The following is a 17730-nucleotide window of genomic DNA, read 5'->3' as shown; positions in this document are numbered from 1 at the left end:
CGGCCGCGCGGCGCTCCTATGCTCGTGACGGAACCGAGCCTCGGGTGCGCTGTGCTTATGACGGAGCAGTTCCGTCACAGCCCCGCCGGCTCAATGGAACGTCCAGCGCAGGCGCGGAATCCGCGCCGAGCGGGCCATGACGGAACCGCTCCGTCATCAGCACAGCACGTCCGTGGCTGGTGACGGAGCGGTTCCGTCACCAGCATGGGAGGGATTAAGGAAAACATTTTGGACTAGAGTTGTGACCCATTTAATGTGACTGTAAATAGGGTTAGTTCCGTCACGAGCCTCGGGTGCGCTGTGCTTATGACGGAGCAGTTCCGTCACGGCCCCGCCCGCTCAATGGAACGTCCAGCGCAGGCGCGGAATCCGCGCCGTGTCGGAACCGCTCCGTCATCAGCACAGCGCATCCGTGGCTGGTGACGGAGCGGTTCCGTCACCAGCATGGGAGGGGTTAAGGAAAACATTTTGGACTAGAGTTGTGACCCATTTAATGAGACTGTAAATAGGGTTGTCTAAAATCCATGCATTTAATCAAAGGAATTATTTAGGTACCGTTAGCTATTGCATTTGAACCTACCAAACAATAAAGGCAGAGGAAAGCAATACATTATATGATGATTTCTACAATCCTAACCGTATCATTTGCATGGTTACTTTTTCTTTTTTAAGTCCGTATCCCTTAATACACAATACAGGTTCTCGGCTCACTTAAGTACCCTATCAGTGTGGTAATAACTGAAAGGAATGTTGTTCAATAAGTAAGAAGGATAGAAGGTATCAGCAGATTCCTAATTGACTTATGTACATGGAATCTGGTTAGAAAAGAGTCCGCCACGGAGAAATAAATAACTTGAGGGACAACCCTTAATGTAAGGAAAGAGAAGCCAAAGCCAATCAGTGGACCCCTACCCAAACACCCTGTATAAGATGAACTAAGCAGTGGTGGCTATGCCCCAAAAAAAAACACACATCAAAAACTGCACAAATAAATTGGAGGATGTCAATAAGAGTAGCAAACTCAATCTTGATATGGTGCTTTCTTGCTATAAAAACCTTGGCACCCAGGGTGTAGTAGCAAGAACACAGGAACACCAGCTCACCAGTAGACAATGAACAAAATACTGAAGCACACCAAGAAGAACACTGTTATACTGTACAATCTAATGTAATAATCTTATTACAGACTAGAGATTTATATAATGGGTGTTTTATTAGTTGCACAGACATTCATACTCTCTGGTTGATCTGGTCAGATTGATGTTGTCTTCAGTACAAACAGGCAGCCGTCACATGTTTCATCCAAAGACTTTCTAAATGCTGTAGAGAATATTCACAGGCAAAATTGAGGATATCCAGCTTATGGGCAAAGAAAAGCTTCACTTAAAGAGATCTGTATGGTCATATACTGCGTGTTTCTGACACAGACACCAGGGAGGCCACGTCAATATACAAGGTTTATCGACATCCTGCGCTGCCATACTCACTTTTCCTTACGATATTTTGCAGCACACTACCTTCAAATATCATTGAGGCTTATTAAGGTCCTGCCGTTCTTAATCCTGTTGGTCTTCTGCTACACGCAGTATGTGACCAAAACGGTCTCTTTAAGTGAAGCTTTTCTTTGTCCATGAGCTGGATATCATCCATCTTGACTTGAATATTCTCTACAGCCATGAGAATGTCCTTGGACGAAACACGTGTTAGCTGCTTGTTTGTACTGAAGACAACATCACGACCAGAGAATGTGAATATCTGTGCAAAGAATAAAACATCCATTATATAAACCTCGAGTCTGTAATAAAAAGATTATTACATTGGATTGTACACGAAAACAGTAGACTTTTTTGTGTGCTTCTGTATTTTTATAAGTGTTGTAGCACCAAGACAGTCACCTTTCTATGTACTGTTTTCGTCCTGTGATGCATCTGGATGTAGCTGATGCATCTGGTTGTAGCCGATGCTTTTGAACTAACTTAACACTGGGTCCTCTGGAGACAGAAATGGGACTTAGTGAAAAACTGTAAAGGTTGCTTCCATTCTGGTCTTGCAGAAAAAGCATGCTCATTTTTGCTGTGGGTGCACCTCAGAATCCACTTCAGTTCCCTCCTTTGTTCAATCTGTAAGAGGAGCTGGTAGGAGTTCTCCACTACACGTGGAGCAGTGTCCACCAAAATGCTGCCAACATCTCATTCTATCCGTGGGTGGAATTCTTGCACTTAGTTTGTATATATGTGGGTAATTGGGCTATTAACATTTTGATTACTGCCTCAAATGCAATCCCCAGAGTTTGGATAGTGACAATGATTGCCAAATACCTACCAATGCAATTGTATTAAAAATGTTGTTTTCACTGTGTATTCTTGTAGTTTCTCCACAGAACCAAGGCAGGCTAGAATGAGAGCGGCACATCTGTTGTCATAACGATCAGCCATAATCTGAGCATACCCATTGACTGACATGGAAACGCAGTCAGCAGTAAAGGTTAACCATGTTTTTAAAGATTCCCCTCTCAGCATGGTACTGGCACCCCGCTGTGGAATCGATAAAGGATAGTAGCTGGCAGAAAGTATGGAAGGCACAAAGGGCAGGATGCCAGATATTTTCTGTGTTTAAAGTATATTAAACAATTGGAGTGAGTTTGAGGGAGATTAAATGAAAGACTGTGGGGAAAAGTGGAGGGAAAATAGATAAAGGTTTTTAAATATCTAGGTAAGGAAGATTTAGCAAAGGTGCCACAGGAATACTAGTGGATTTATTGAAATAGACCTGTGCAAAAGTGCCCTCCAAAGCAGCAGCAAAGTCACTGTCCTCCCCCACATGGCTAAAATATGAATCAAAAAAGGCCTTTAGGAGGCATTTAGAATTATACCTTTCTAGATTTCCTTCAAAAGTTGTAACTTTTAAAGACAGCCTTCCAAATACATCAGTCATGTCATAATTCTTGCCAACACAAGTTAAGAGACTCATTGTTGTTGCATGAGCAGGGTATAAAATGTCACACCACTTATATTCTTTCTTCAGAAATTGGTGATCACGGTTTTTCTTTCAACTTCATGAAAATGTTCTTATGGTTATTCCAATTCAAGATTAATTTATTATTATTTCATCTTTTGTAGTTACACTGATGGGCATAATAGCCTTCACAAATTAATGGTTTATTTGAACATTTGGCCATAAAGGTCTGTTATGCTCACTTTATTAACATTTGACCAATACCATACGGCTAAAGGTACATACATCTCAGACTGCAGTGAGACATTTAGACAAACCACAATGATGTTTTGGGGTAGTTTATAGCCCACATGATGAACTTGTGCTAGAGACATAGACCTCTAATACAAGACTTCAAACATCCAAGAAAGAGCCATTGTCTTTAAAGGGGCACGGGGAAAATGTGCTGGCTGATTTAAAATACTTGTGACTGACTTAAAAAATGAAAATTTAAAGATAAATTACTGAATCATAACTGCAGATACAAGAAAAATAAAAACGCATTCATGAATTATGGTGTAATCTCTACAACTCATTTCTACAAATGCTATACATACTCAATGCACATATGAATGCCATTTATATGTAATATAGCTATCTAATTTACTGACCAATTATGAAATTAATTAGTTCTGTATATTAATTACGGGGCTTCAATGTTTGATAACATGGTCTAAATCATCCCAATGTAGTTAGAAAGTATATGTTGTAATGTGGATTTAGGGTCTTACTCATAATAAGGGTAATAGACAAACGATTAGATTATTTTTAAATATATGGGCGATCGAGCCACTAACAGGAGACCATGGCCCTCCAGACTTACAGGATAAAGACAACAGCTATGCTAGCCTCCATTGGCCTAGCCGAAATTAAATGAAAGTAAAGCATTTAAATCATAAAAACGCTGGTTAGAAGGGGCAGCAAATGACCAAACAATTCCCATACTCGCAATTCCTTCCTCCGTTTTTGAACTACCTATAGCTCTCTTTAATAACAAGCACTGGCGTTGCCAATAGGTCTCACAGTAGGAAAGTTGGAGCTATTACAATTGCAAATAACAATGACTTATTTTTGTTTTCATTTTAAAAACAAAGGGCTTTGTCATTTACAAAACCAATAGCTCCAACTTTCCTACTGCGAGACCTATTGGCAACGCCAGTGCTTGTTTTATTTATGTGTTGGTTTTGAAAATAGCAAAATTAATAGCTTTGTCAGTTACAATGTCAATAGTTTTAACTTTCGCAAATGTGACACCTATAGCATTTGTAATGCAATGTGTGTTGTATTTACGTGACTTAGATGTATTGATATTACAAATAACAATGGCTTTTAATTTTGTAAATAATTAATACTTAAATAAAAGTTATTGTAATTTATAATGGCAATAGCTTAAACGTTTGTAAATAACTTTTGTGAAGATTATGTTCAGTGTATTTTATTGTGACGAAAATCCAAGAACATTGCATTTGCACCTACACACACACAGAGCCACACACACACACACACACACACACACATATAGATGTGGTGGTGGTGGATCTGGGGGATATGGTGGTGGTGGATGTGGTGGTGATGGTGGATGTGGTGGTGGTGGATGTGGGGGTGGATGTGGTGGTGGTGGTGGATGTGGTGGTTGTGGAGGTGGTGGATGTGGTGGTGGTGGATGTGGTGGATGTGGTGAAAGTGGTGGTGGATGTGGTGGTGGATGTGGTGGTGGATGCAGTGGTGGATGTGGTGGTGGTGGTTGATGTGGTGGTGGTGGATGCGGTGGTGGTGGTGGATGCGGTGGTGGTGGTGGATGCGGTGGTGGTGGATGCGGTGGTGGATGTGGTGGTGGAGGTGGATGTCATGGTGGATGTGGAGGTGATGGTGGATGTGGTGGTGGATGTGGTGGTGATGGTGGATGTGGTGGTGGATGCGGTGGTGGTGGTGGATGCAGTGGTGGTGGTGGATGCAGTGGTGGATGGGGTGGTGGTGGTGGATGGGGTGGTGGATGGGGTGGTGGTGGTGGATGGGGTGGTGGTGGGTGTGGTCACACACACACACACACACAGATGTGGTGGTGGTGGATCTGGGGGATATGGTGGTGGTGGATGTGGTGGTGGATGTGGTGGTGGTGGTGATGGTGGATGTGGTGGTGATGGTGGTGGGGGTGGATGTGGTGGTGGTGGTGGATGTGGTGGTTGTGGAGGTGGTGGATGTGGTGGTGGTGGATGTGGTGGTTGTGGAGGTGGTGGATGTGGTGGTGGTGGATGTGGTGGATGTGGTGAAAGTGGTTGTGGATGTGGTGGTGGATGTGGATGTGGTGGTGGTGGATGCGGTGGTGGTGGTTGATGTGGTGGTGGTGGATGCGGTTGTGGTGGTGGTTGTGGTGGTGGATGTGGTGGTGGTGGATGTGGTGGTGGTGGATGCGGTGGTGGATGTGGTGGATGCGGTGGTGGTGGATGTGGTGGTGGAAGTGGTGGTGGATGTGGTGGTGGATGTGGTGGTGGTGGATGTGGTGGTGGTGGATGTGGTGGTGGATGTGGTGGTGGATGTGGTGGTGGTGGATGCGGTGGATGTGGATGTGGTGGATGTGGTGGTGGATGTGGCGGTGGATGTCATGGTGGAGGTGATGGTGGATGTGGTGGTGGATGTGGTGGTGATGGTGGATGTGGTGGTGGTGGTGGATGCGGTGGTGGTGGTGGATGGGGTGGTGGTGGTGGATGGGGTGGTGGTGGTGGATGGGGTGGTGGAGGATGGGGTGGTGGTGGTGGTGGATGGGGTGATGGATGTAGTGGTGGTGGGTGTGGTGGATGTGGTGGTGGTGGGTGTGATGGATGTGGTGGTGGATGTGGCGGTGGATGTGGCGGTGGATGTGGCGGTGGATGTGGCGGTGGATGTGGCGGTGGATGTGGCGGTGGATGGGGCGGTGGATGGGGCGGTGGATGTGGCGGTGGATGTGGCGGTGGATGTGGCGGTGGATGTGGATGTGGAGGTGGATTTGGTGGTGGATGTGGTGGTGGATGTGGTGGTGGATGTGGTGGTGGATGTGGTGGATGTGGTGGTGGATGTGGTGGTGGTGGATGCGGTGGATGTGGTGATGGTGGATGTGGTGGTGGATGCAGTGGTGGTGGTGGATGGGGTGGTGGATGGGGTGGTGGTGGGTGTGGTGGTGGGTGTGGTGGATGTGGTGGATGTGGTGGGTGTGGTGGATGTGGCGGTGGATGTGGCGGTGGATGTGGCGGTGGATGTGGCGGTGGATGTGGCGGTGGATGTGGCGGTGGATGTGGCGGTGGATGTGGCGGTGGATTTGGAGGTGCATGTGGTGACGCATGTGGAGGTGGATTTGGAGGTGATGGTGGATGGATGCACACATGGATGGATGCAAATGTGAATTGGTGGGTGAATGGATGCATGGATACGTTTATAGTTGATAGGTGTATACTTGGATGAATATATGGTTGGATGGGCGTGCCTGCATGCGAGGGTGGATGGGTAGAAGTGGCAGCACACGGAGATGGATGAAAGTGTGAATGGGTGGATTTATAGAAACTGGATAATTTCAGATACAATTTATAATAAGAGGCGCTTTGCAGGCAGAGAAGGTAGCATTTTCTATTGCCTCAGAAGACATGGTTGATAAGTAGGTCCATCGCACTAGTGTTAAGATAATTTTGAGCCTTAATATTTTTTAATAGATCGGTTGGGAAAATCATCCATCTATAATACCATGGAACTGTGTAATCATTCTAAAATGGACAGTTCTAAGCTAACAAATCAGCCACTCATTAAAATGCAATTCCTGTACATTTTACATGTCTCCGCAATTCGAAATAGAAAGAAAGCCGGGTGGCAGAAAAAAATGACGTTTTCTAGCCCAGAGTCTGTCTGTAAAGGTGTTAATTCTATAGCCAAAACGCCCGACTACAGTTGCGAATTGCATTAGAAACCTGGTATGAAGAAGCCATCCGAGCAGTTCTCAAATGACCCTCCCAGAAAAATATATATATACTTTCGAATTAATTGGTAAACACAACAAGCGTACACATGGCGGAAACAAAGTTATCGAGGTAAAGCTTTGTAAATAAAGGGTGCAGTCTGTAACACTTACCTCGAACGAGAAGTTTAAAACAAAGTAGGGCAACACTATCACCCTATCCATGTGCATTTTAACAACTGAACGCCATATATATACGAATTTTGCATATATAGGTCCGAGTTTAGGCGCACATAAAATGTTGCGTTAAAGATTCAAACTGCATCTTAATCCACTTAAATAAAGTAAGAACCCATAATTAAAAATAAAAGTCACACAAAAACTCTTAATCAGGCGAGGTTGGTGAAATTACATCAGCTTGATTCACCATAAACACTTTTTTAGCAAATGAAATCAAACGTAATTTCCCGAACCGCCTGTGTACTGCAGCCTCTGTTATTGCGAAATAGTAAATATTTGCTTAGGAGTCAGTCCATGACAGGCCGCCGCGCTTCGGCCTGATGAGAGATCAACATTATCAGAGCGAGGACGGTCCAGGCAGGGGCAGTCCTCTTTTCTTATCTAACGCCTCTAAGATATAGCACCCGCGCTTAGATGCTAGCTGACAATTGTTCACGGGCGTTGAACAAACATGCTCTGTTGTGCATATTCCGCAGCTGTTCCAGCCCCAATCAAACAATGACACAGGGTAAAATGTGTCAAAGTATCCAGCATTCCCTACCCTTTGCTGGAGTTTGTTCCACTCCACGCGCTGTAGCTCTTGCTTGACACGGACTTTGTGACAGAAGTATTTTTTTCTGCTAAAAATAAATAAATAAACACAAAGTAAATAAATAAAAAAGGTGTCTCTCACACTTCATTCATCGCAAAGAGCTTGTACAATGCGGTAGTCATCACGCGCAACATGGAAATACTCCCCACATAGGATAACAAGTATGTGGATCAAAAGAAAAGTGTGATTTAGTGCATGGGGGAGGGGGCATATTTACAAGGCCGGGAGAGAAAATAAAGAAAAAAATGAGGCGAGAGTGGAGAAGATAACGAGATAGACGAAAGGAGGGTCCGGCTGGGAGCTGGGAAAGAGGCTAAAAGGGCTGAAAGGGAGGGGAGAATGCACGTAGCACATTCCAATGAAGTCTGGTGGGGGGCGGGGGTAGGGAGCAGGCATATGGTGTTTGAGTGAGCAGCCTTTGATGTGCGAGCGAGTGGGAGGGAACAGCAGGGGGCGGAGAAGCAGATTGCCTTCAAGGCAGGAGGCAGGCAGAAGGCTCGGGCAAGCTCATGCACGAGAGCACATGCACTCGTGAAAAACCTCTTTTTTGGGCTCATGGTGAAACTCTTGGTTTCACTGCTATAGACTCGTCCTATTCCATTCCTGCGGAATGGAAATAGGCCGAGACCTAAAAATGCTTAACACAGATGTCTAACCAGAGAATCTTTTGTATGGCTATTTTATTAATGGGTCTGTTAAAAAATGGCATATTGTTACATAGAGTTCCCTAATTAATAGCAAAAAGATACTATTCCTTATGATGATAAATGTTTCAAAAACATAAGTATAGGTGTCAAGAATAAAACATGCTTTTCCATTCAAAGGACGTCTAATGCAACAACTATCCCAAATGCCACGCTATGTGTTCATCTAGAGCAGACCTGACCTGATAATTTGCTGGACAGTTCCCACTGCAGTCTCAACTACGTATCGCTACTCTCTGTGGCTCAAGTAATATTATGAACGGCTGAAATAAAAAATAAACTCATAATTTTCGTCCACAGCAATAGAAATGAGGTCCTATAATTTCAACGTCTGGAAATATTTAAAAATTAATTTGGTAATTTGAGTAACATCGGTTTTACCGTCTGGGGACTTGCTCACTAATTAATTCTTCTCGGTGACTTTAATTACCAGCTGTTGGACAGGCCACATGCAGGGCTCGCTCCCTCCCCGCAGGACAGGGCCCGGGCCACCGTCAGCACCATTGCCCGGCCCAGCCGCCATCTTGGACACGGCACCACGCGGCCGTGCGGCCTCAGCCCGACCCCAACCCTGGGCCTGGCCAGGCCCCGACATCCCAGCACCACCCTCCACCCAGGAGGTGAACGGCCCACTTGGCGGGTCAATGGGAGTACGAAGTGTCGATGGCTCTCCCCCGCCAGGTGCCGAGCACCCCCAGCCTCCTCGGGCGCTGGCTCCACCCCCCTGCTGGGTGTCTGGACCCCCTCATCCCGGACCTCCCGACCTCCAAGAGCGAGGGTCCGGACATCAAAGGGCGCCAGACCTATAACTGAGGCGGCCCCAGGACAGGAAGGCAGTTGTATCCTGGAGTCGAGAGACACCGCGACGAACTCATCCTTGACGGACTGTTGGCGCTGCCACAGCCCTGCCTTGTGAACTATTGTCCTGCCTGCTGGCGCTGCCGCGGCCCTCTGCAACCTTCCTCCTCGTGGGACCTGCTGGCGCTGCCGCGGCCCTCTGCAACCGTCATCCTCGTGGGACCTGCTGGCACTGCCGCGGCCCGTTGTAACCTTCATCCTCGTGGGACCTGCTGGCGCTGCCGCGGCCCGTTGTAACCTGCCTTCTCGTGGGACCTGCTGGCGCTGCCGCGGCCCGTTGAAACCTTCGTCCTCGTTGGGACCTGCTGGCGCTGCCGCGGCCCGTGCCACCTACTACCTCTTCGGGACCTGCTGGCGCTGCCACAGTCTGACCCATCCGAACACCGAGCTCGAGGATTGTGAGCTATCACCGTTACACACCCGTACCCGTGGGTACCAAGACTGTCCCGCTACCCCCTTCCCTTACTAGAGACTAGAATTGAGAGGATCATCGTGTCCTGATCGCCCTGTATCGTACCACTCTACTACCCGAAGTGCCTATAAAAGGTGTTACCATAAGCTTTGTGTGGTGTCCATCTGTGGGGGGGAAGTTACCTGTCTGTGCGATCACTCTGCTCGGCCGACCCTCCAGGTCCCCGTCTAACACCAGCTCAGACACCACACAGAATATTGTTGAAAAAGGTCTGTCTGCACCATGTGGGAGATATGAACTATATAAACCTTGTGTTCATAAATCTGAAGCTCCTACATTACACACATGACATGGAGTGAAACCCTCTATTCTGGTTTGGGTCAGATTTGGCAGCTGCAGGTCAATTCCAGAAATGCACGTGGCACTTACACTGCAAGGAACCAGGTGGAATCATTTTTTCTATATAACTTCTGCCTGCGCCACAACTTCAAATATTTCATTAAAAAGGATTTTCATCAAAGGCTATAAATCCAATTTGTTAATTTCATCATGGTGCAGAAAACTTATGAAGAAAGCAGCCGACACACGCAGCTATTGCTTCAGACATGAAGAGACTGTTGAAAGGGCAGCCAGTTACATTACAATCCAGGTCTCCTTGGAAGTGTCAGAGTCCACTGCAAGGATATGAAGGACTTGCAAATCGATTGAAGTATGACCCATTCTGAATAATTACAGTCGAAAACACTTTTGTACAGCGCATATGCATATCTGATGAGTGAGTTGGGATCACCAGGTAGTGCTCACACAACTGTTCCTTTGTAATCGAGCAGAACCCTGAGGCACTGACATGGCAGTCAGGCAGGCTGCGTCTTTTGCGCAGCGGTGCCCACGAGGTTCATGGAGGTTTCAGCAGTAGACTCAAGGGATGGCATAGCCAATAATGCTTAAGAGTGACTCCACCAGCCATAATAATAAAAAAAAGATTCCCCTTTATCTGGATGACTCATCACCCCAACATCATAAGAGGGATAATTTGAAATATACGCAAAAAGCGAGACATGCCTTTGCAGGAATCCAGCCTCTGGGGGAGAAAAACCTATAAATATGGGCCCCTGGTAGTAGAAAGACTACAAGAAATAACTGCAGTGGAAGAGGTGATTAAAGCAATAAACTGCAAGCGTTAATTAGCTGCTGTAAAATTATATCCAGGCCGCCATTAAACACCTTTTAATTAAATACTCGGGTTCCGCCAAAGGATCACCAAAAATGGTTATACTAATTTGATAACAAAATCCTGTATGCTTACACTACTACATTATCAATGACAAAAAAACACTTGTTTAAAAAAAAAACTATTTTCTTTACTCATTCAGTTCAACCATACCTATTCTATGCATCCCGGGTAAAGTGGTTGACATGGGAATAGAGGCATCAATGGAACAGCAAGTACAATTTTTTTAGTTAAACGATCCTCATGATAGGGCAAATTTAAAAATCAATGCCAATCTGTGCATACGCAAGCACTACCAAATTATAACAACTTTCCTGAATTTCAGTATTTTATCTACAGAATGAATCTAATAGGGCCAGTTGGGGTGGAGTTGGAAACGGGGCATCCTCGGAATTTTACTCACTAGTTTTTTAGGTCAAGCCTAGTGCAGCGCGCATGCACTGCTCTAAGAACACGGCCTCTTCGAATCAATCTGGACTTTTCACACGCTCGTGCGTGTTTTTTGTTGCTTTTTTTCTATTGGGTTTTGCATGCGAAAACAGCAAGCAATTGGGCAAAGGCGGGTGCATGTCCCACCTTTCCCAGCAAATGTATCCGGCCTCCGCCTATGGTTACGAGAAGCGTGACATCTGTTGTTCGTGTGCAGCGGCAGGCACAACCGCGCGCACCACTTCCGGTGTGGTTTTTTCAAAGGCACCCATACCGCACTTTCAGTTTAATGGCGGAGGTGCCGTGATTGATTTGAGGTGTCATGCGTAGCCCTTCTCTGAGACGGTTCGTGGTAGTTACACTAACATTTTTTATTTTTTCAGCGCACCCATGCCGCACTTTCAGTTTAATGGATCGGGTGTTGAGATTGCACAGCAGTGTCATGTGCAGCCCTTCATTGGCCTGCGCAATGCCACTGTCGCCGTATTCACATGAACAATTTTTTGTGCCTCCAACCTAACCTGAGGAATGGCACTTTATTTCACAAGCGTTTATTCTGCGAACCTTCCCGCTGTCAGTTCTTCGAGGTGAGGCTCCCCATACGTTGCAATTCTTTTACTAATTAACTATAGTTGATGTCTGAATGGACGAGTAGTTTTACAACCAGGTTTAAACGTGGAGTCCTCTCACACATGCTCTCTGCTGCCTGCTGGGGTGTTGCCCGGGCAGCTTCTCTCGAGCGACGTTAGTTTTCGCCCTGCAGCTCCTCGTGGTACTCCGTTTATGTCAGTCTAAAACAGGATGCTCTTTGCGAGTGGTGTACGTGGCTTGCTTCTTGTTGCCTGGCTACAGGATGACGCCTGTTAACGGTGCTGAGTCTTCGGTTTCCAGCATTGGTGGGTGCATTTGTGTTACATGTGCACCAATTTGCAGTGCTACAAACCCCTTCTATGATTGCTTTCTGGTGTAAACCCTTGTTCCCCATGCCTATAAGCCTCTGTACTGCGGGTCCCATCATGCATGATGGTATCCTCCATTGACACTGACCAGTAAATAGCAGAGGGCTAAACTACCTAAATCCTATTTATATAGGCTCTATCCCAGAACATCACTACCTCAAAACGTAATACTGCATCATCTCTTACAGGCTAGAAATTCATTATGCTTATGAACTCAAGACTCCCACATGACTGGTTGGTTGTGTGAGCGAGATATACTCTGACTTTACAAGCAGGGCGACAGAAGAGGATCAAATTGTGCGGTACAGTTGACTAAATTATGTGAAAAGTAAAGGCAGATTATGTGCCATATCTGGTTACAGTACTTTGCCTTTTTTTTACGTATCAATAGCACAGTCTGGGCAAAGGTTCCACTTCATCAGAAACAGTTTAACAGTGAAATGCTGAAACAGGCAATTGAAAGGGGACAATTCGAGGTTTGCATACTGCCTTCCAATGACCGGCAAGTGTCACTGTAAATAAATATCAACATCTAGTAGGCGCAGTTTTGTGTGAGGATTTTTCATAAGTAGTCCGCAAAATTTTTAAAGTGTATAGGTCGCATTGTATCCATCTTTGTTAACAATATATTCCCGGACTAATTGCTACGCACTACCTGCATATCACAAGATTGCCATGATGCACATGTGACCATTAGTTTTGGGAACCATGTTTTCAACCCTGCCTACCCTCCCATCGTTTTTTTTTATAATACCCCACCCACCCATTGGTACTTTCAATTCCCCTCATCCTCCCAACGTTGCTTTCAGTTCTCTTCCACCGTCCCTTAGTTGCTTTCCTTTCACCCTCCCCGTTGTTGCTTTTAATTCCCAAATGCCACCAAGGAAAAAGACGCTCACATAGAGGCAAGCATCAACCAGTGTATAGTAATTGTATGGCCATTCAATGCCTGGCGGCACAGCACCCAGGAAAGATAATGTGCTGCATTGCTAAACACTAATAAGGTCCCAAAGGCTAGACCTATTGGCTATGCCAATGCCTGTTATACATACCAACATTTTCGAAAACTGACCCGCTGTTTCCCTGGAATACTTGGTACTCATGTTAAGCAATTTATTACATGAGTTGACACTCACTTAAATTCACTGGTTTGAAAAGGAATTCACACGTAACTGTGCTGTTATTTAGATGCTGACATTCTCGAAAGTTACGGGTTGTTCAAGGTAACTGGATGACATGGGAAGTCTTTTTTTTAAAGTTACTTTTAAAAGGCATCAACGACAATAAGTAGGAATCTACAATACGGCTCTTGCTTTTCTCTAATCACAGGCAAATAACCTAGGCACCACAGATCTCAGCATGCTCTTTGGAGGACCATTATTAGCTTTAAGTCCTTCTGCGCTCATGACGAGCTGAGCTCGTCATGAGTTGTGCCGCTCGCACGCTCATGACGAGCTCAGCTTGTCATGTAACGCAGCTTTTTGTAAAAAGCCGCGCAGTGCAAAAATAGCCGCCGCACGCATGCGGTTAATGAACATAGCAGCCTCTGAGTCAGTGAAAGGAATTAAGATTATGCTACGAAGGCAAAAATATATTAAAAGTAATTTATGTGTACTCGTATATCCTTGAACACGTAAATACAGTGGTTCAGAAAAAATGGCCGTAGCTGCAAAGCATCAACACTGATCATCGTTGTAAATACTGTTTGCAGGGTTTGAGAGGAAGTGCAGTTGCACAGGTTACTCACCCCCTTGACTCCTCCTCTTGTCCTTTATCTTTCTGAGTCCTTATCCACTGCTCCAACTGCTGCATAGAATTGGTTCTCTGTATGATCCGGACAGGTTCCCCATGCGAGGGGATGGCCGGCTGATGGTCTCCACTACCACCATCTAAAAGGCGACCATCAGGGACAGTATTTTCCGGGCCATTCACATGCTGGGTCCTATAAGGCCCCCCGGGAATGGGGTTCTCGTATTCCAAGGGAGAAAACTGCACCTTTACACTGTTGATTTTAGTTAGTGGCCTCTCTTGGCCATCTTTCTGAAAGCCATACTTTTCAGCTTCCAAAGCTTTCTTTTCTTCAATTTTGGTTGCTACTTCCTTGTTTTTGTGGTTGTTTTGTACCTCCGGTTTAATGAGTAATTTGTGATTTAAAATGTTATTTCTTTCTAGAGGCGGTGTATTTTCAGATTTTATTCTGTCCACTCTGAAACAGAAAGAAAATTGAAACATTTATTTAAAATGTGTTAGCAGAGTTCAACAGATACTGGAATACAGGCATGAGAGCAAATGTCATTGATTAATAAAACCAATTAATTCAATAGGTATGAGGAGCCATAAAACATTTATTTAAATGTATTCACAAAGAATGACTAGACAATTTACGTATTTTAATCATCAGATGTACTAATCGACAAGCTAAGGAAGCCATTCCTGCAACAGTCAGCTGGCCTGGTAAGCCGCCACAACCCTCACTGAACGCAACACTAGATAAGGTAGTCCGTGCTTTGGGAGTTGCAACTGTAGTTAAACATATAGGTACTTCATCAATACATTTTAACGACAGCCATTATGAGATTTAGCATACTTCTAAGAAGTTGCATGGAGTGTATTTCACAACTGTATTTTTTGGCTGAAGGCACAGAATCGCAAATTTAGTATTGTGCTATGTGTTCAGTTCGATTTATACTTGTTTGAGGGAAACGTTTTCCTCATTAACAATGGCCTCCACATCACTAAATAGTATATCCAATAGTCGTACAGACTAGATTTTCTCTTGGAGAGTCCACATTGACAACATGGCTGCTTCCCTGAACACCAAGGAGATAGTAAACAATGAAGGATGGGCACTCCCCTCTTGCTGAGCGTGCATCCACGAAAGACACTCCCTCCAGCTGGACTACTCAATCACAATAAATGCGTAGGTCTTCTTTCAGGGATATAAAGAGTATTGTTACTTTGAAGTCCATTAGGGATCAATATATATTTGGAAAGGTCACCTCACCCACAATTTATTGTACTTTATTAGGTCTCAGCCTGTGATGGCTGCGCTTGCGCAGTCTCACTGGCGAGATTTAATTTGATAGAGAGATCATCACTAGCGAGGTTAAGCCCCGCCCCTCTTTTCCATTGGCTGGCCTCCTAAACGGTGGCCAGCCATTGGAGAAGAGGTCCTAGTGACCTTCTTTCTCTTTAAGCCCTGTCCTTGTCAGATTGGGTTCCAAGACTTACTGCTGTGGTAAAAGGTTTCTTATCTTCGTTATGGGTCCAGATGGCCCCATAAAGAAGATAAGGAACATTTTACCCCAGCAGGAAGTCCGGGTGCCCAGTCTGAAAAGGGCGGGGCTTGAAGACAAAAGGCTCGAGGTAATGTCTTGTTTCCCTGTTCCTGTTCAAATTGGTAATTCTTTTCCCCCCTCGTGTTTGTTTCTGACTGGATGGTCTTTAAGCAACGGCGTGGCGCTGTCAGAGGGGAAAAGGCGCGAGACAAAAAATGTAAAATGTAAATGTAAATTGATACTTGTATAGCGCACTACTCACCCGCAAGGGTCTCAAGCCGCTTGTATGAATATCGCTGTGGAACCCATCCTGGCTTTCCCTGTGAGGTGTCCACTCCTGGGCACCCCCAAGGTGGAGGCCAGGCATCCTTAGCGTTGTGGGGGCCGTTGTGGAGATTAAGCAAGCTATTGCCCAGAGTTGCAGAGTGGGACTCCATGATTGGAATAGGCACTGAGGCGAGAATTATCAGGTCCGTGGAATTTTGAGCCCAAGACCCGCCGAGGCGGGGAATTGAACCCTAGTCCCGGGCTAGACCTCTGCATCAGGGTCTGCCGCTCTAACCATTGAGCCACACTTCTCAAAGGACTCCATCAGTCCGAAGACTCCCCCCCCCCTCGCCACGCTCTCCTACTGCACCCCACCGCAGCCTCTGCTTGGGCTTGGCTTCGAGCGAAATGCTGGTCATGCAGGAGGGCAATCATTTCTCATGGCTGGTGCCGCCCAGGGGAAACCTTTGGGGTGATGGTTAGAGGGGCTAGAAAGGAGAAAACCAAACTAGAGCACCGCGGGGGACCCCTGCCGCAGAATCGAGAAAGCACGGGTTTTAATTCGATTCATCGGCCTGTCCTAGATGGGCCCCGCGGGCACATGATTGCGGCGCCGCAGCCCGGGAGAGCCGGGAAAACTTTCATTAAAAGTTATAAAACTGGAGCAGGTGGATGGGAGGGAGGGAGGCACCGGCAGGAGGAGAGGAAGTGAAATACGGGAGACTAATGGCGCTGGAACTGATATGCATGTATTTACATAAAGATATTGTATGCAGATGGGTGATGCTAAGCGTCTGACCAGGGTGTTTTCCTGACTCCTTTCTTTTCCTTGTCCCCACCGCACTGACTCTGCCCCAGCACTGACTCTGCCCCGGCCCTCCCAGGCCTGTAATGCTGGGGCAGACAGCCCTGCCCCAACACTGACTCTGCCCCCACCCCTCTCCCCGAGGCCCTAGGCGTTGCAGCCCTGAGCCCACGCTCAGGGCGGGCCAGGTTTTCAAGGCATGGGTGGTGCCAGATTCTCCTATCATGCGGGAGTGACTTCGGGTGAGTGAGCGCCTCGTGCATGGCCGCAGCACTGGGGCCAGGGGGGGATTCAGGGGTGTCACAGACCCAGTTCCTAGAGGCCTCTCAACCCGCTCTGGGTGTGAAGCCCAGCCTCGCATTCGTGTGTGTGTGTGTGTGTGTGTGTGTGTGTGTGTGTGTGACTGCGCGCGTGTCTGACTGCGCGCGCGTGTCTGACTGCGCGCGCGTGTCTGACTGCGCGCGCGTGTCTGACTGCACGCGCGTGTCTGACTGCGCGCGCGTGTCTGACTGCGCGCGCGTGTCTGACTGCGCGCGCGTGCGTGTGACTGCGCGTGCGTGTGACTGCGCGGGCGTGTGACTGCGCGTGCGTGTGACTGCGCGTGCGGCTCTGTGCGTGCGGCTCTGTGCGTGTGGCTCTGTGCGTGTGGCTCTGTGCGTGTGGCTGTGTGTGGCTGTGTGTGGCTGTGTGTGGCTGTGTGTGTGTTTCGCTCTGTGTGTTTCGCTCTGGGTGTGTGGCTCTGGGTGTGTGGCTCTGGGTGTGTGGCTCTGGGTGTGTGGCTCTGGGTGTGTGGCTCTGGGTGTGTGGCTCTGGGTGTGTGGCTCTGGGTGTGTGGCTCTGGGTGTGTGTGTGTGTGGCTCTGGGTGTGTGTGTGTGGCTCTGGGTGTGTGTGTGTGGCTCTGGGTGTGTGTGTGTGTGTGGCTCTGGGTGTGTGTGTGTGTGTGGCTCTGGGTGTGTGTGTGTGGCTCTGGGTGTGTGTGTGTGGTTCTGTGTGTGTGTGTGGCTCTGTGTGTGTGTGTGGCTCTGTGTGTGTGTGTGGCTC

The 17730-nt window shown here is 46.9% G+C and overlaps 1 protein-coding gene across 11 annotated transcripts in view; it reads right to left on the bottom strand.

Moving 5' to 3' along the window:
- Positions 1 to 17730, bottom strand: part of PLEKHA5 (pleckstrin homology domain containing A5) — a 1381245-nt gene that overhangs the window by 441858 nt on the left and 921657 nt on the right. For all 11 annotated transcript variants that reach the window (XM_078674042.1, XM_078674045.1, XM_078674034.1 and 8 more), the window contains one exon: positions 14086 to 14544. In XM_078674042.1, the coding sequence (XP_078530168.1) occupies positions 14086 to 14544 (459 nt within the window). The remainder of the gene's footprint in view (positions 1 to 14085; positions 14545 to 17730) is intronic.

This window comes from Lissotriton helveticus, chromosome 1_1 (assembly GCF_964261635.1).
Source record: "Lissotriton helveticus chromosome 1_1, aLisHel1.1, whole genome shotgun sequence".
In the NCBI taxonomy this organism is placed as follows: domain Eukaryota; kingdom Metazoa; phylum Chordata; class Amphibia; order Caudata; family Salamandridae; genus Lissotriton; species Lissotriton helveticus.
The sequence above is the reverse complement of the archived record's forward strand: the minus strand, read 5'-3'. Positions and strand labels throughout refer to the sequence as shown.